The 20530-nt window shown below is 37.0% G+C and overlaps 1 protein-coding gene across 4 annotated transcripts in view; it reads right to left on the bottom strand.

Moving 5' to 3' along the window:
• Prex2 (phosphatidylinositol-3,4,5-trisphosphate dependent Rac exchange factor 2) overlaps nucleotides 1–20530 on the bottom strand; it is a 301528-nt gene that overhangs the window by 169180 nt on the left and 111818 nt on the right. For all 4 annotated transcript variants that reach the window (XM_029482876.1, XM_021163512.2, XM_029482881.1 and 1 more), the window contains 5 exons: nucleotides 18248–18397; nucleotides 15569–15713; nucleotides 13174–13274; nucleotides 2908–3011; nucleotides 2269–2318 (listed from right to left, as the gene is read on the bottom strand). In XM_029482876.1, coding sequence (XP_029338736.1) covers nucleotides 2269–2318; nucleotides 2908–3011; nucleotides 13174–13274; nucleotides 15569–15713; nucleotides 18248–18397 — 550 coding nt within the window. The remainder of the gene's footprint in view (nucleotides 1–2268; nucleotides 2319–2907; nucleotides 3012–13173; nucleotides 13275–15568; nucleotides 15714–18247; nucleotides 18398–20530) is intronic.

The raw sequence follows: 20530 nt of genomic DNA, 5'->3' as shown, positions 1-20530 counted from the left end.
GAAGCTATACACACACACACCAAAAACACAGACACATGCACACATATACATACATACACATACATACCACAAACTCACATACACATAAACCATACATACACACACCAAAAACACAGACACATGCACACACATACATACCTACACATAAACATACACATATACACACATAAACCACACACACACACACACACACACACATACACACACACACACACACACCTGGGAATTGGGGAATTGACTGGCTCTCTCAGCAGGCTCCTTCCTGCTCATCAGACTTTCCAGGCTGAGAAATCATTCAAAAGTCAGAGAAAAACTTTAAAAGTCTCATGACCAGTCCTGTGCACAAAGGCAGAATCGACAATTGATTTCGTTTTGTAGGCCCAGATAAGAGAGAATGAGAAAATGACAGTCCTTGTAAAATGTCAAAAGAAAAAATAATTGTAGACTGCTAATAGCTTGAGGTGACTAATAAGCCCTGCCTATATGTCCTGTCCTTTAGCCTCTGTCAGTAATTTACAGCTGACATCCATGATATCCGTATCCTCTATTCACACGCATATAAAACTCTCTGAAGTGGGACTAAAACTTTTGGCCTTCAGTATGTGAACTGGGTTCCTTGGGAATCTAATTCATTTTCCTTTATTTTGCGTTTACTGCCATCTTTCTAAAACCTATCACTTTCACCTTGATTTCCATAAGCATCAGCAGGAAAGAAAGAGCTAGTCATGGGCCAGATGCGGGTGTCTGGTTAGTCATGGGCCAGATGTGGGTGTCTGGTTAGTCATGGGCCAGATGTGGGTGTCTGGTTAGTCATGGGCCAGATGTGGGGGTCTGGTTCCTACCAGCCAGAATTTTTTCTCTATAAATTAAAGTCATATGTATTAATGAATAACTATCATACAGTACATCTGTTTTATGTTTTAATTCCATATATTTTCTGATACAACACATAAATAATGGTCATTTCTACCCAAAGAATAATTAATTCCTATTGGTTCCTAAGGACTGTAACTTCCTTGATATAAAATCTCATACAGCAACAACATCAACAACAATAAAATAATAATAATAATAATTTTTAAAATGTATTTTTCTAAACATATTTTTCATACATACACATATTATTTTTATATATGCAAATAACATGAAGAGTTAGCTATTATTCTTTTCTATTTGATTAGCAGGAGATTCATAATTGCTAAGTATTTAATATTAATTTATTCAAAACATATGAAAGCAATCTATAGCAGCAGTACATTATAGAGTTCACACTCTTTCCCAACTTTACACTGTGAAGCCTGCTGCTAAAGCAGACATTTATTCAGGACAAATAGGTAGGAAGACGTGCAGTTCTCCTGAAGAACCTCCTCACAATCTTTATGTGATGTAAAAGGGAATTCCAATATGCAGACACAGCAGGTCTTGGAAAAATATCTATCTATCTATCTATCTATCTATCTATCTATCTATCTATCTATCTATCTATCTATCTATCTACCAACCTATCTATCTATCATCTATCTCTACCTATCTACCTATCTTCTATTTATCTCATCTATGCACGCATCCATCTCTCTACCTAGTCATCCTCTATCATTCATCTATCTACCTATCATTTATCCATCTGTCATCTATCAATCTTCCTTTTACCTATTTATCTATCTATGCATCACCTTAGAATTGATATTACACATGTAAAATAAATTGTGCATATGAACTTTTGGATTTTATAGCTGTTACTAAAAAATATATTTATTTGTTTCAAAAATGGGCCATGAATTTGTTTTGAAATGAGTTAGTTAATAAGCTCCAAAATTATGTGTGTTGAGTATAATTTTTAATTTTCCAATGCAAAAAATTAACTTTTGAAGGGAAAAACATATCAAAAAGAAATATAAAATATATATCTAATATTCAATTATACAGTACATACCTATATAAAGAGATTATATAAAATCCAAAATATATAATATAAAAATATTCCTAGTTATAAACAATTAGAACTAACAGCATTTCTCAATCATCTCCAGATCATTCAACTACCATTTACTAAATACTAAAGAAATCTGAATTACTTCGTTTTCAGCTGAAGAATGTAGTATGAGATAATAATAAAATAAGTTTTGAAAGCATAACAAAGGAAAAAGACACTGAATATATAGTGCTTTAGGATTATTTGACATAAACAATTACTTAAAATGAAATGACTCAAGTTCTAACATGAAATACAAACAGTTCCATTTACGACTCCCTAGCAAGCCAACTCACCTGACCACTGGGGTAAACAGACTATGAAGACGACAGTAGAGTCTTACACCCTGTGTGAAACAAAAGCAAAGCAGAAACGGATAGGATCACTCAAGAGAAATGCTACTGAACATTCAGAATAATAAATCAACTCCTTTTCAGTCGCCTGCAGTTATTATGCAACCTCAGGAATATTAAAAATCTATCAAAATATTGAAATACAGGATAAATGTAGGAGTTAAGTCACTGAAGAACAGGATAGGTTTGTACTGTGAATCTGTCTTATGTGTATGACATATATGAAAGATCACCTAAAATATTTCTTAATATAAATTATAAGATATACTTCAAACAGAAAGTTCAAAGAGCAATAAATCTAGAATGTGCTTAGTTATATTTCAATATAAAAATTTCAAGGATGCAATAAAAAGGGTATTATATTTGTCCTTATGTTTCTGTTTTTAAAATTTATATAAATGTTTTGTCCAGAGTTTATTCCACATGAAAAAAATTAAAATGATCTAACACTGGCACTTCAGACATCTTAATAAGACAAAGACTGCTTATAAGGTAACTTAAGAGTTTCCTATATTAACTTTGCATCTTCCCCAAGGATGGCAACAGGAATCTTGCTATGGAAGTGGCTGAAGGTGCCATTACCTTAGAAATCACGTCCTGCATCTCACTCCTGGGGTAAAATGTACCATCGTCATAACGGAATCGGTATAGCATTTGCTCCGGTTTGAACTGGTGCTTGTCGGTAACTAAGAACATAAAAATGTTACAGTAAAATACTGGCAATCTGATTAACTTTATTGAATATATAGTCACATTTTATGAAAAACTTCCGATTTTCCCAAAAAAAGCAATGCCAATCCAATATTTTCAACAGTGAAATTTGTAAGGTTTTGTTCTTTACAACAAGGAAACTTCCCATATGATCTGAAGACCTGATTGAGGTTAATAATATTCAGCTAGCGTAATATATACATGTATGTAATATGGATGCCATAGACTATGTACTGACAGGAAATACAGAGTCATGCTTCCTATGTCTTGACAGTTACCTAAGACTGAACAAAACATCAAAGAACACACCCCCAAGCTGGTGTGGTACTGCATGTCTATGTGTAATCCTAGAGCTGGAGAGGCTGAAGCAGGGGGATGGATGACTCCAGGGCCAGCCTAACCTACCTAGTGAGTCTGAGGCTAGCCTGGGTTACAAAGTTCCACATCAGCAAGGGCTATAGAGTAAAACCTTACCTCATAAAATAGAATACATTTTAATTTAAAATTTGTAGAGTACATACTTAGATAGTAAGCATGATATCTGTGGGGTTTTATTTTGTTTGGTTTGTTTTATGTGTTTTTATCCTCAGCCCTAGAAGTGCATATTTGCTTGTAGCTATTTTAGCTATTATAGTGATGGTGCCAAGACCACACATACACCAATCCATGTATCTTGTATTCAAACCTCCAGAGATGAATGAATACTTTCAATATGTAAAAATTTTAAATATATAAAAATCTTAAGAGTTCTTACACTGATTAGCACTATTTTTTACATGTTACTTATTTCTTTTCTTTTTTTCTTTTTCTACTTAAGAATGGCTAGTCTTCAGTGTCATCCACACAATAAAATTTTCATTTCTTAAAACTCTTATTAGGAATTTGTTAGTCTTTGGTAAAGACTTTGGTAATTAATGCATTCTTTTCCAAACTCTTCCAAAAAAACTGAAGAGAAATAATAGTTCTAAATTCAGTTTATGAAGTCAGATAAGAATATTAAAATGAAATAAAATCACAGTCGAATATCACTACCAAACAGAGCTGCAAAAATCCTCAACAAAATGCTATAAACCAGTGAACAAGGCTCCTGGAAAGAAGCCATGCCTGCAAAGGCAGACTGAGTCAGTGACCTGGGGAGGGAGGAATACTGCAAATCCAGAACCTAATTTACAAGTTATCTTGAGCAACTTCAGCTAAATAGCAATTTCTTGCATACCTCTGTGTGGAACCAAACATCCATTGAAAAACTGATAAAAACCTCTTGGAATGTATAAAGAGACTGACTCCTAGTCTCACCAATCAATGGGTTAAAAGTGGGATCAGCTAGCATATGGCCTTATGCTTTGCCATAACCTACCTACCCAGTCATTATTGTTATTGAAAGTGTGTATTTTATGACTTTCTTCTATGTCACTATAAACATTTCACTAAATTGATACCTCATCAGAACATTGTGTTTGTAAGACTTTTTTTCCCTTTTGTATTGACAGAAACAAATTTAACAGGACACAAAAAGAAACACGAGCCATAACCACGTAAGATCCATCCTTGGGGACTGACAAATCAGTCCATATAACGAACCTGTTAACAACTACAAGTAAGATGAGCAGGAGATAAAACATTTAGCAGAACACAGCACTGTTTCATGGTAAACTCTCTGAGCAGATTCAGTATAAAAGGGATACACCTCAATAGAGAAAGGACTGTGTGCAAGGCGAGAACTCGTGTTGTACTCAAAGGGTAATAGCTAAAAGCTTCCCCCATGAGGTCAAAATGTAATGAAGAAACTCACGCTCACCACTTCTTTCCATCATTTTTAAGTTAGTTTTCACAGTTACAGGTTCCCTTCCGGGATCTTCTCTATACTCTACCACTTTTTGGTTGACTTCCGCACTCCCCCTCAGCTTCTTGCTGCTCTACCCTTGACCCTTGTTCCTCTTGAATTCTTTCTCTTGTCTTTACTATGGCCCTCCCTGAAAGCTTCCCTTTAGCTTCCTGTGACTTTCCACCTGGACATGCACATTTGACAGAGGCCAGAATGGACATTGAGAGACAATGCATGGTAGTTTCTTCTTGAGCCTGGGTTGCCTTACTTAATATACCATCCTCTAGGCCCATTCATTTCCTTGAAATTTTTTGTTTTAATCTTCTTTACAATACTCCTGTCAGCTTCTTGGAAGGAAGAGGGGAAACAACTGCCCCTTGAGATAACGTTTAGTCCTCCTCTGTCAAAGCTCCTGAGGGGGAAACAAGATGACCTTCCCTAGGAGACGGATCTACTCACAACTTATTACGATGGTAAATTCTTTACTGTGGGACATTCCCCATCGGCCATTTAAAAACCATGTGATGTATAAAGAAGGATGATCTTGATTACATGGCCGTGTTTAGGAATGCTACAGCTTCAGCCTGCAATGAGGACGCTTCCTTATGTGAGAATGTATCAGGTTCCTCGGTAACAGTATTATTCTGTCTTTTTTCAGAGACCTTGGGTTGGAATCATCTCCCCTTCGTTACAAGCATCACAGCTCCTGATCTTATGTGTTGGCTTTCAACTGCCCAAGGAGCAAACTCATTGCATTCAGTTCTACCTCTGTTCCTCATGAGACTCCAACAGGAAAAGAAATGAAGACATCCAATTTGGAAAGAGAAAAAAAAATCATCTCTGTGTTTGCTATGCACATAAATCCCTTTTTTAAAAAAATGAATAACTTGCTTTAGTAAATGTACAAATCAGCATCCGAGAATGAAATCAACACACGAGCTGAAAATGAACTATCCAAAAAGACCTTAAGAAAAATCAAATTCATCATCACACTAACAAATATGACAGGAATGAATTTGAACAAGGAGACAAATATCCTGTGTACTAAAGTCTAAATCATCGGTGAAATTTTCTTATGAAGACATAAATAAATAGAAATATATTCTGTGTTCATTAACTGAAAGGATTAATATTATTTAAAGATCCAGTATACTCAGAGTGATATACAGATCAAATACAATCCCTATCAAAATTCTAATGTTGTGTTTCATATAAAGAAGAAAATAACCAGCAAAACGAAACATTAGGATCTCTGTGAAACAAAAAAGACCCCAAATAGTCAAAACAATTTTATACAAAGAAGAAAGCTAGAAGCATACACCATATGACTTCAAAACAAACTACAAGGACTGTACTAATCAAAGCCTTGTGGTACTAACACAAAAACAAACACAGAAAACCACTGGAACACGGTAGGAAACTCCAAAATAACCCAATGCATTTGTAGCTGATTGACCTCTGCCAAGGTTGTTGGGAATGGTTATAAAAAAAATTGTCTCTTTAATAAATGGTAACTATGGAAAGCTGGCCTACACACGCATAAGAATGAAAATGGAACCCCATCTGACACCACATACAATAAACCAACTCAAAAGAATTAAAAACTTAAACATATGACCTGAAAGTTCAAAACCACTAGAAGGAAGAAATGGAGAAAACCTTGACACTGTCATGGCAATGAAAATTTTGGTTGAGATCCCCCAAATGACTGTAAGAAAAGCAAAAATAGTCAAATGGGATTGTCTTAGAGGAAAAGGCTGCTTCGTAACACATAAAATAATCAACCAAATAAAAGTACAAAATATGCATCAGGGAAAACATCTGAAAATCATGTAAGCCATAGGATCAATATGCAAAATATAGAAAGAATGCAATCAGGTCACCACTGGCACTATAAATGACTCAACTGAAAGTGGACAAAAAACCCAAGTGGGTACTTCTCAAAGTAGGTGATCCAGGCAGTGAAGGAACTATGACGAAGGATGCTTAAATCTCTCCAGATAATACAACAAGGAAGGAGAGCCTGTCCTGGGTAGGAAATCACTTTAAACTAAAGCTCAAGCAGCTAGTATTTAAATACTTTCTATATGAAGAATGTAACATACTCAGAATAGATAATGTGCTACAAAGAGCTATAATTTCATGATTAGACAGAAAACTGTAATCTTTATGCTGGGAATATTGAAATCAGAGAATATTCTGTCAAAAGTAACAGCATTTGGTGAGTCCAGAAGTATATCAAAAGATTTCTTAATAAGGACAAATATATGCATGTATATGTACACATGTACACACATACACAAATCTAAGTCTTTAACTAGTCCAGATAAACCTTATACATGGTTTAAGCCTTATACATGGCTATGAAATTGAGCCACGACTGTTGTTATTGGGGGAGGAAATCAACAACAAAGCTTTTTGGCATTTTATTTTCTCCTGAAGCTAAAACACTGTCTTAATTAGGGTTCCTGTTACTGAAACAAAACACCAAGACCAAAAAGCAAGATGGAGAGGAAAGGGTTTCTTTAGCTTACACTTTTACATTGTTATTCATCACCAAAGGAAGTCAGAACAGGAACTCTAACAGAGAAGGAACCTGGAAACAGGAGCTGATCCACAGGCCATGGAGGGGTGCTGCTTACTGGATTGTTCTTCATGGCTTGCTCAAGCCTGCTTCTTATAAAACCCAGGACCACCAGCCCAGGGATGGGATCACCCACAATGGACCAGGCCCTCCCCTATTGATCACAAATTGAGAAAAATGCCTTACAGACGGATGTCATGGAGGCGTTTCCTTAACTAAGGTTCCTTTCTCTCTGATGAATCTAGCTTGGATTAAGTTGACACAAAACCAGCCAGTACACCCATTTAAAAAGAAGCATGAGTGTAAAAATAAAATAAAATTAGAAGGAATATTTTGAAATTCTATAGACTGCTTTAAAATCAGTGCTTTTATCCAATCTACTTAAATCCATTATTATACTTTATAATAGTCATGGAAATAAATTCTCTTGATTTTAACAAAAAAAAAAAAAAAAAATTGAACACAGGTAGGTTGCTTACCACACCAAAACAAAACAAATGAGAGTTTAACCTACTGAGAAGGCCGTGCTAATCAGTTAGGGACTTTAGGGTGAAATCTTCATAACCTTGAGGCAATCTAAAGAGCTTACATATTGCCTTGAATAAACAGCAACAGCTCAGGTTTGCACTCAGTCTACAGCAGGAAAATAGATTCTCACCTTATGAGAAAAGACGCTCACTGCAATCTTTCAGACAACTATGACAGAAGAAGGCATGCACAATAATCATTACTTCTAGAAAGTAGAGGTGAGGGCAAGTGGGGAAGAAGGTGAACCAATGCACAGTTTGCTAACATCTGTGGTATAAAATTTTTTACATGGGCCAACTTCAAACCATCCACTAAAAGTTACAGAACTGAGCTGGCACATTGGACAGAATGTTGTCACTGCACATAACCCCTTAGCAGAGGTAAGAGAACATGTGAAATAATTGGGAAATGCCATGTTTCATGAACCCATCATTCTGTGCATTATATACCTAGTTATATCATTTCAATGTTAATAACAGTTATGTTTAACAAGTTTGAGAGCCTTAGTAATTTGATTACCAGCACTCAGAAGCTTATACAAAGAATTTTAACACACCACAGGATGTACCAGATGAGAGTTCTGAAGTCTCACAGGAGCATTTGGACTTCGAGCACTAGTTAAAGAAAAACAATATTAACATTGTGTCATAAAGAAAGACTGTGTTATCCCTACCTATGAGTCCATAAGAAAGTGAGGTATTATGTCAGACTAGGTCAATAGTATATGCAGTGAATAATAGTAACAACATAACTCTCTCTTTCTCTCTCTCTCTCTCTCTCTCTCTCTCTCTCTCTCTCTCTGTCTTAAACAGATGGCTCATTCAATTTTATTTTAGAAATTCTGTTTTTACAAAAGTGCAGCTGGAAGCATGGACTCAATACCCATAGAATCTTGTTCCTATCTCTTCATTGAAATAGAATCACTCTCTTAATATAAATTTGCATAATAAGATTTCTCACCCGCCAGTCTCTGAGGATTATAGAAACTTTTAAAACAGATTTATTTTTATAAAAATACTAGATTCAAAATATAACGTTATATTTGATCAAATCCTGACTGTACTATAACAAGCCCAGACTCCTGAATTCAAACAGTAAAACAGGAAGAATTCTGACAGCTCTCTGGGCTATAGTTCTCAGTAAGAAGAATTAACGAGGTTATAAATATTCAAAACAGTTTTTAATTCTCCTAATTTAAGTATTTGATGAAATCCTGCATTTCAGATTTGAAGCTAATTTTAATATAAATGTATTGAGTGTTTTATGTCAAGACTGGGTCAAGCAAATGGTTCAATAGATAAAGGGATCTCCTGGCAAAGCCAAAAACGAGAGCTGAGGTAAGAACAGATTTCCAAAAGATGTCAGCTAACTGCCCAATGCATGCCAAGGCATACAGATATACAAAAAATAATTAGTATGAAAATACTTTTACCCTACTGAGACCACTTAATGCTGCCTGTGTGTTCACAGGCATAGGACCATCGACTGGAGCATGACTAAGCCTTTTAGGGGTGAAATTATTGGAGGAAAATTATTCTCCCTCAAGTAACCAATGATTGTCAATGGCATCTTAGCAACTGTTGGTACTTCAGGAGCCACCCTTGCATCCATTCTGGATTATTGGAGTAAACTTATTCTCCCTCAAGTAACCAATGATCGTCAATGACATCTTAGCAAGTGTTGGTACTTCAGGAGCCACCCTTGCATCCATTCTGGGATTTGGCCTACTGGAGGATAAAAGTATTCAGCAATATCACCCTGCTGTGAACAATACAAGTTTCAATAATGACAGCCCTGGGAAGATATGGCTGCTAGTACAATAGTGGCCTGATTGCAATCAAAGAAACCTCTTTTTGTTTAGAAGGTAATTGTCTTAATTAGGGTCCCATTGTTGTGAAGAGATAACATGGCCAAGGCAACTCTTAGAAAGGCAAACATTTAATTGGAGCTCGCTTACAATTTCAGAGGTTCAGTCCATTATCATCATGGTATGAAGCATGGCAACATGCAGGCAGACTATATCTTGATCTAAAAGCAAAAGTTCTACATCTTGATCTAAAGGCAGCCAGGAGACTATCTTCTGCACTGGGTGGAGCCTGAGCATAGGAAACCTCAAAGCCCATCTACACAGTGATATACTTGCTCTAACAAGACCACACCTCCTCCATAAGGCCACACCTTTTAATAGTACTACTCTTTATGGCCAAGTATTTAAACACATGAGTTTATGGGGGTCAGCCATATTCAAACTACCACAGTAATGCAATGTCTCTGGATATAGAAGTCTAAATGATAAAGGAAAAGGTCAACTGGTTGACCACAATTTTGTGCCACCTACTTAGGTTCAAGATAAGACAAAGAAATGATAAATGTTTTAGGAAATAGGAATTCTAATTATCCTGATTTGATCATTACATATTATAGAAATGACTCAACTTATCACACTATTCCCTGTAAGTACATACAATTACTGTGTGTTGGTTAAAATGCTTTATAAATTAAAGATAACAATGTAATGTATAGTTGTATCCCCAAATGTATACATGAACTTGAGTTAGGAAATGTGAAAGACTAAAACCATCAATATCAATATCTCATTTCTTCTTAAGCTTGTTGTGTATTTTAAATATGGATCATTCCTCACAGACTCATTTGAATTCTTGGTCCCCAGATTGTGGCACTATTTTTGAAGGTTCTAAAAACTTGGAGTTAGGGTACAACCCAAGGAAGCAGATGACTGGAGGTGGGTTTTTGGGAGTTTATAATTACTATTTCTTGCCTTGCTCTGGCCATGAAATGAACAGCTATCCTCTGTTCCATGTTCCTACCACCATAATGTTCTACTCAAATGCATGGGGTCAAATGACCATGTGAACCTCTGATTCCATGAGCCAAAGTAAATTCTTACTTTACATTGCTTATGCTAGGTCACAGCAAAGAGTAACTATTACAGCTGTTCCCTCTATATACAGGTGCTAAATACATGCATATGATATGATGCTTTAGATGTTTTACTATTAATGAATCAAGTATAAAATATGCTCAAAATATAATCATTCTTTTATTCAGTTAGCATGTTTATTAGATATCTTCCTATTAATGAATCAAGTATAAAATGTGCTTAAAATATGAAAATTTTCTTACTCAGTTAGAATGTGTTTACTGAGTACCTGAATATGCTATGTATGAAAAGCACATACTATGGTATATAACAAAGGCTTGTGTGCTAATGTTGCATGTATTTTGAGTAGAGTCCAGGAGAGGGTAAGAGAGATAATGAGATAATAAATAACAAAAATCAATAACAAATATAACAATATAATTTTAGACAATGATAAGCACATAAAAATTTTTTGGGTCAGTTAAATGGTTCAGTTTGTAAAAATACCTTTTGCACAAGCATGATGATCTGAGTTCAGCCCCCAAACACAGTGGATAGAGAGAACCAATACAAGAAACTTATCCTCTGGCCAACACAAAGACCACATGCGCATGCACACACACTAATTGTAAATTCAAAACTCCAGAAACATTTAAATTCCAAAAAATTAAATATATTAAAATGACAAAGTGGATGGGCTTCTAAAACTCAGAGGCCACAGAGAGACTGAGCATTGTGTGCAGAGAATGTTACTTCATTCAATACAGTACTATAGTTTTAGCATTTAGAAATGTCCCCCCTTTTATGAGAAACTTGTAAACAACTGTTGAAAGAGAGAAGCAAGAGTAAAGATACTAAATAAGGACTAGCTTTGAGTATGGAAAGATGCAGAAGGGGAGGGTGGGTAGCAAGCTGGAATAGCTAGGTGCCCACCTGAGAGCCCAAATCAAGTACTGCACTGTACAGAGAGATGCAGGCCTCTGTGGAGGAAATAAACCACAAAGAAATCTGGACTTGAGCTGATAAGAAGTCAGGAATGGCAATGAAAATAGAAGAGTGCTGTCAGCTTCTATCAGTTACATAGGAGCCCTTAAGCAAAGGAGGAAACACAGGGAAATGACAGAGATTGCAGGAGTGCCGATTCTCGGAGGGAGAGAAACTATCTACTTAGAGTGGGGATGCCCAACAAGGTAGAGGATGATACCACACATGGAGGTAACACCCAGAGTGGTGGAGAAAACTCATCATGATCTGCTTTCTTGTACACCACTGCCTATTAGGAAAGGCATGACTGTAAAAGTTCCACCTTTTAAAATGGCTCCTTTTCTTTCATTCCTCCCTGCCTTTTCACTTGGGCATCTTCTAGCTTTGTCCTTAGTCTCAGCACCACTTTCTCCTTGTTTTCGATGTTGTAAGTCCAGCCTTTTCCCCCCAGCACTGCTCCACGCCTACTCTTCAACTGTCAAGCCTCTTCTGGATTTCCTTTCTTCATCATGCAGAGCAGAAAGCTCAGTAGCACCCAGTCTCTTCCTCCGTCGTATCCAAATGCTGACTGTATAAGTGCTCTCAGCTTCTCCAGAGTCTCAGACAACCACCTCTCTTCATATCAATGGATGTAACTCCAAAGAATCCTTGTTCTGTTACTGCTAGGTCAAGTTCAGACCTCTGGCGGGCATGGGTGCTACAGCCTTTAACCTCTATACTGTGGACTCCTCAGTGCTGCAGGAATTGTCTGAGAACAAGCTCTGGTCATGCCTTCATGTAAAAATATGCATCTTCTCCTGCCCTTCAGTACACAGCCAATGTGTTGTCTTGCTGATTTTAGATATCTTACCAATTTTTCTATCACAAGCCCATCTCAGGACACTGCCTCATGAGCTCATAGTATAGAATAGCCACATGAGAATCTATTGCAGTTCCTCAAGTGGCTACCATGAAATTCTTACTACTATAGCTGAGTGCTCTCAGTTCATCAGAAATGGTATTTCCACCACTTCTGTTGTTTTAAGTTCTATTCACCCTGTGATGTCCATCTCCAATGCCACTGCCCCCTGAAGCAATCTCAGACACTCCAGTCATCTCTCTCCTTTCACAATCTGGTACTTATTAGTATTCTGGCTTTTGCCTGTGCAGATGCTGAGCATTTTATAGAATGGCAACTCTGAAATCCATGATACACTATTTTTGGCACATTAGGTATTAAAAGCATTGAAAAAATAACCATACCATGATTTGGAAAATTATACATAAAACAAATATGGGACTCAAACATGGGCCATTTGTGAACACATGGAAAAAGTAAATTAATGAAATAATCACCATGGTGGATGATCCCATTCTCTAACAATGCTTGTCCTAAGTGAACACCTTCTTCAGGCCTGTGAATCTCTCCAATTTCCAATAGCCATGAGACAAATTCACTGCAAGAGAATGATAATGGAAATCATAAGGTCTGTGTCTTTCTGAGAATTGTGTCTGGTCCACACATCATAAAAAAGCTATGAAAGGAATCTTAAATACACAAAGCATCATTTTCAAGATATTGCCCAGAAGATATTTTTTCACATGTATAGGGCTCATAACCAGAGAAGTCATAATCTATTCCAGAACCCCTATGTACTGAGCTCTCCTATACTGTACCCACTAAATAACTGCACTTGGGGAGGCCCTCTTCCCCAAAGAGCATTTGAAAGAAGATTTAGTTAAAAGATGACGCTCTCCCACAAAATGCCAATCATCATGGAGATCACTGAGATAAATATTCAATAAATACGAATATTTCCAAATAAAATGTTCTCATATCTATGCTTACAAAGATCTAACACTTGAATATTTACATAAACTGATGAATGTGATTCAGAATCGTTTTCGTTCCTTGCACACAGCCCAGAGTATTGAAGCCATGGCCATTACCAAACCATTCTTTTCCATTGATCCCACAGGTAATAAATACTTTCTATCAAATAAGAACACAGAACTCTACAAGTATGTTGGTTAGTTAAAGAAATATTTGTTAAGATAGGAAAGTGGACAAAGGCCTTTCTACTTTTATTAAATAATCATATAAAAGAGTAAAAAAGCATAAGAGAAATAATTAGATAAAAGAAGCAAAACAACTTAAAATAAAAGAGAAAAGGTTTAAGAGTATAAAATACCTTGTAATGACTACAGTTGTGAGCTCTGCAATATAACACTCTAGAATCAAGCCCTCTTTCTTTCTCCACTGGTTATGTGACCTCTCTCTCAACCTGGATGCCTTTATTGATAACACAGGGATGATATTGGGAATATCAATGTCATAGTGCTGCTACAGGATTTCTTGGGATGAAGTATGACAGCACAGAGCCTGGCACATAGTGGCCTCTAACAAAGGCCAGTGGGTTGAACTGATTCATATGAAGCTAAAGCATAATTATTCATTCAGAGTTCACTTACTTCACTAAATGCAAAATGAAGATGAGAAAAAGAGCTGATTTACACAATGATGTAAAATTTGTTTTAATGTGGGAGAGAGGCCAGAGTAAGTTTTCAAGTGGCTCTATGAATAAAGATCTTCTATGGCTATGTAGTATGCTGATAAAAGCTCCTGAGGAGCCTTAACTTTCAGTGACTTACCAGCAAGTAGACTTATCACCATGGAGACGCTAAAGTTATACCCATGAAATTATCATAAGATATGCCATCCTTATATGGTGCAAGCTGGGTCTTATATGTCAAGGTGGAACTAGATCTGTTTTCCTTTGTACTAGTTCCCACCTAAGGGGTGTTGACAGATCACAGATACAGGGACTTATTAATGTCTTTAGGCAACTGGATGACCCCACTATGAGTACCACTCCCTCACACTGGCCTTCAGTCTGGGGTTTCCTGGCCTACAGTTCAGAGGTGGCCATGTGCTATTTTCTGGTAGCTAGTTAAAGGATATCCTGGTGGGCACACATCCATCAACTTCATGGATCAAAGAGAAATAGAGAGTGAACTTGCCCAAACCGTTATACTAAGCAATGGTAGCATCAGGAGTTGAACAAAGATGGATGATTACAGACTGATCTTTGACATAACTCCCGGTAACTTTTGTGGATGGACTTCAGCATCCACTAACTATATGAGTGTGTCAAACTCCCTAGTCCATAGTTCCCAATTCTTTAAGTAACTACAGACACAATAAATTCATAAGGATTAATTGCTGAATTCAAAATTACATACAGAAAGACACCAGAGCCTGGCCTATGAAGACCCAGCTGAAGTAGCTCTGCTTCTCTTCCAGGTAAGATACAGCCTCTGATTCTAGGCCCCTTGGAAGATAATCTACTGGACTCTTAATCTATATACACTCCTTTATTTAAATTGTTTTCTCTCAGCTCTCATATCCCTTCACTCTGTGGACTCATGCCCAACTCTGGGTCTCAGATCCAGAACATGTCCACATCACACCTATCATCCTGTCCCCAACAGACACACAACCTGCCTGACACTCCTTGCCTGACCACAAGCTCTGATTCACCATGACAACAGGCATGTCAGCAATTATGGAGACCAAGGTGATGCCTCAATGGCTCAAGGGGCTGGCCATGACTGCATCTTTGTCCATTACCTCATATCTCTACCACCCAGAAAACATGTATTAAGAGACAGGGTTCAAAAATGCTTAGGATAATACCTTTTAAACACAAACCATATAAGACAGATGATGTACCCAAGAGACCAAGCTTACCTTCCCAGGAAGCACTTAGGAAATGTGGTCAGTTTTCTTTTTCTGTCTTTGATCAGATTTCCCTGTTTGCACATCATTTTATACAACTTCTCACCCTGCTCGGAGATCATTACCCAGGTGTCTTGTTCCATTCCTAATTTTAACCCTATCAAAAATGAAATAACAGGCATCATGTCAAATTCCTTCATTTATTCTTTGACAACTTCATTTAGCAAGCCCTCATTGCTGGAGCCACCACCAACCAGAAGGCTGTGGGTTTGAGCTCTGTATAACTGAAGCCAGTTTTTAGGAAATTTACAGCATCCTAGTGAGACTGGCAAGGCCATAGCCCCAGTGTACAAGGTAACTCTGTCAGCTGTGCCTCACGGGCACATGACTTTGCAAGAGGAAGAGGATTAAATGAAATTAGCATAATAGGATTGAGGTCTCCACTGGAGGGAAACCATATTACTGGAAAGGTTCATTCAGCATCTTACTTCTGTGTGGGAAATACATGAGAGTGCTCACAAGAAGACCAAACTATTAAACATTGTTTCTAAGAAAGGATTGTTTACTAAAGCTACTAAAGCTGAGCAATGCAAAGCACAGAGTCCTGGAGTTTACATAAGTATCCAGGTGCTCTAGTGGCTATGGCAGTGTCCTTGTAGAGGTAAATAACTTCATTCCTTGGGTACTGGGGAAATAGCAACATATTTTAATGTGCTGGTGAAAAAGTTGAGTATGATGGGAAAGAAGGTTCTATCACTTTAGCTGTAGCTTAGAGGACCAGGTATGGAGTAAATTAAAGAAGGGGAGTTTTAAAAGAGGAAACCATTTGGAGGAAAGCTGAGAAAATTCAAGCAAGCCAAAGCCCTTGTAAACAAGAAGAATCACAAAATGAGGAAGATGCTGAGAAATAAGCAGGAGGTGATATAGAGGGAACACAGCAATGGGTAACTACAGCTATGAAGGGGCAGGGAAATTGGGGTACCTTCCTGGCTGCAAGAGAAAAAGGGAAGTGGAGATGCTTTCCAGGCAAACTGTGGAGGAGAAAGAAGTCCTGACAATGTCAAGTGATCCAGAGGTCAGCATAGAACATTAGTACAAAGCCCAAGAAAGAAAAGAAGGCTGGCCACAAAGAAGTACACAAGTGTCAGAACAGAAGTCACTCTAGTGAGAACAGATAAGTCAATCAAAGAACATAGGGAGCAGGAGCCAGATTCAAAGATGAAATTCTGAGACCACCACAATCAGTGGATGGGACAAGGGGGCAATGTTACAGAAGAGGCAACGTTTGGAAGAAAGGAGCCAATGGGTATTCTAAAATTCCACTGACAATGAGGTGTTTTGTTTTGAAATCTCTGGGAGAACAATCAATAGTCTTATGCTTCCTAGGATTCCAAGTACCTCACAGTATTGACATAGCACACCTAACTAAGCACTACAAATGAATGTTCATTCAAATACATTATAATAAAATAAGAATAGTTTATATATTTTTCAATAATCAAACTTTCAAGATACTAAGTTCATCTTTTCTTTCTAATGCTTCCTGAGAATATATTCTAGGTTTCAGATGGATAAACCATACACAATTTACTACTGCCAGGTCAAATACACTTGAAAATTTTTGTGAAACCATGGAGCATGTTTTAAACAGGATATCTCATAGAGACAAGCTACTTATTGTTGACATTGCATTGTATTCAATGACGTTCAGACAATATTAAAGGTAATATGTATATATGCAAAGTGCTTTAATCTGAATTATAAAGCTTACCTATTGGTCTAGGAATTTTCAATGTGCTATAAAAACATAGAGAGCATTCCTTGGAGGTCCCGTGATATTGCAATGCACTGGATGACTATATCTGTCTCTAAAAAGACTATGACTGTGTTTCAGAGGAGGAAAAGTAACGTTCAAAGAAGATGGAAAAGCAGCTTTCAAATCTGAACTAACTGAAAAAGCAACAAAAATATGACCTATGTACTATTTTAATATTCCCAACTACATACAAGGTTTTATTTTCATTTTAATGTGCCAATTACAAAGCACAGGGAGAGCTACTGATTCCCTAATTGGTTCTTGATTGTGTCAATAGAGGTGGGACTTCCGAGTCCCAAGAAGAGGAGGGATGCAAAGAAAGAGGATTGGGACCTCTCTTTGGAGCAAGGCAAAGTTGCAGACATATAGGTCTTAGGGCCATTAGAGTTTGTAGCCTCTGGTGAGTGGGGACCATGGAGGATGGAGGGAGCTAGCTGATAAAATTAGGGCAGGAAATTCTTCACCCAGCCATTGAGTTATCTATCTAGTTTTAAAATAATAAAACTATCTAGTGTTTTCCATCCTTGAGACTAAGGTGGGCAAGAGGAGAAATAGGGCAGCTGGGGAGGTTTGGTGGCTTAGTGAAGCTAGTTGTGAAGGGATCAGGGAGCCATAGCAGCTCCCCAGGAAAATGGCCAACTGGTCTTTGGCGGAGTTGAGTGAGACCTGCGGTGGCTGATCTCTGAGCCTAGCCATGAGGGAAGGAAGAGAGCCTGTAAAGGTAGAAGCATATTTTATAAAACTACAGCAATATCACTTTGTAAATCAAGGTGAACATCATGCCTCAACACGTTCTCATAAATTTTCCCATTCTCTTCACTCATACCAAGCAAGAATGTTCACAAAGCACATTAGCTCCTACTTTATGCACCCACCTTTCCGACGTTCTCTCTCTTTCAAAATAGCTTCAAACCACTCATGCTTTTCTTCAGGGCTTTTAGCCATGCATACAAACCATTTATTTTTTGCTGTGTTGTGTATCTTCCACCCATTCACAACAATATGCCCACTGCTGTGAAAATCAGCTGAAAAGTAACAAGTGAAAACCAATAACTGCAGAGCAATATGTATTACATCAATTGAACATAAACATCCAATTCATGATGCACTCATGATAACTCATATGCAATACACATGAAAATTAAGGAAATATTTACATGGTAGATATACTCTGTGCTTATTAATGGAACATGTGTAACTCACAGTGCTGATATACTACATGTAAATAAATATTATATATTAATATCATGCAAACTACATTCAAAGATATTTTTAATTTTTAAAAATAATAAAATAAGCAGCATTTAGGCATTTTTCAATAACAAAGCATTTAAGATATTAAGTTCATCTTAGCTTTCTAATATTTCTTGAAAATATACTCTAGATTTCAGAAAAAAAAGACAATTTTACTGAACAGATAAATTTGCATTACTTAATGAATGTTGCAGGGAGATAAGGTCAGCAGAAAAGAATGGTGTGCAAAAGTAAAACAAAATATATTTTATCACTACACCAGAATGGAATGCAATGTTTGAACCCACACTATTCCAGAGTAAAATCAGGGAGACAACAATAACAGAATCTGTTCCTACTACTCAGTCATGCTCAGCAAGCAAAGGTTCCAAGATGGGGAAATGAAGGGCAGCCTGAATCAGCATCAGCACCAACCAAAGGGATGCCGTTTGTGTCCCTCAAGGCATTAGGCAGCAGTAGCCAGTACAGAGCAATGTGGGTGAGCAAGAAAACACCCAGGTACTACTCCTCCTGGATTGGCATCTCTTCTGCCAAGTCACATTTCACTAAGGTTTGGGGGTATAGGTGTTCTTGGTGCCCATTTTTGTTCATTAATGCCAAAACAACATGTTATCTTCTGTTAATTGGCTGATCCCCAGGATGTATTCTCAGAGTCACTGCATGCCTATGTGTTCTGTAAAACATCCCAGTCATTTCTGTACCAAATTATCCCCGATTCTGGACTGTGTTTTAGATATATACAGTGAGACCAGAAACAGCAACTTTTGGTCAAACAGAACCTCAAACTTGTAAAAGGAGCTTAGGGGACTTGCTATTTTTATTTAATTCATGTTCATAGCCAATTAAAAATAACTCACAATTATGGATTATAAGATTATAGGTTAATGAGTTTCAAGGGGAATATCAAAGTGACTTCATAATTACTCTACCCTTTTACTGAGCAATTTTAATGAATGAGTGAGAATAAAACCAAAACACATTTTTCTATTAAAAATATTTCAACTCCTCCTCCACATCTGTCACCTGATAAGATCCTTACATGTGAACCTTGCTCTATTGTTTAAAAGATCCCACATTCATACCTGCTTTATCTCCTACCAGAGAAAGACATCTACAATAGCTATATTCAACCTACACAAGAAACACTGGGCCTACTTTAAAATGAGCATAGCATACTCTTCCCACAGCTAATAGTAAAATCAACTAATAATATTCATTTCTGAAGACTGAAAGAATCAATCTTCTCAAATAACACACCAAGTGCTGCACATATATCATTTGGGAAAATTAGATTGTATCATAGGAATTTAAATAAATTAGTGTGTACGTGTGTACACACATGGATCATGGATGTATGACATCTACAGAGACCAGCAAAAGAGGCTGGATAGATCCCCTAAAGCTGGTCTTAGCACACATACAGATGGAAAAACAACTACAACATGGGTGTTGGCAACCCAACTTGAGTTCTCCTGAAGATAAACAAGTGATCTTAACTGCTAAGCCATTTCTCCAGCCCTGTAACATATGATTTCAAATGGAAGAATAATGGTAATCCATTAAAAGTTCAGAAGAGAATTGTTTTCTATTATGTTCTTTAACTATTATTTTAATTTTAAACTTATATATGTAGTTCTTTCATATATGCATACATATGGAGCCTTAAAAATGAGTATATATATATTATAATATAATTAACACATATTACACAAAATAAACAGTTGCTCCTGATTTACTTTAAAATGCAACACTCTGTAAGAAGACATATAATGACAGCACATTGTTCAAAATAATCCTGTGATGGTTTGTATATCCTTGGACCAGGGAGTGGCACCATCTGAAGGTGTGACCTTGTTGGAATAGGTGTGATCTGGTTGGAATGGGTGTGTCACTGTGGGTGTGGG

This window comes from Mus caroli, chromosome 1 (assembly GCF_900094665.2).
Source record: "Mus caroli chromosome 1, CAROLI_EIJ_v1.1, whole genome shotgun sequence".
Classification (NCBI taxonomy): Eukaryota; Metazoa; Chordata; class Mammalia; order Rodentia; family Muridae; genus Mus; species Mus caroli.
The sequence above is the reverse complement of the archived record's forward strand: the minus strand, read 5'-3'. Positions and strand labels throughout refer to the sequence as shown.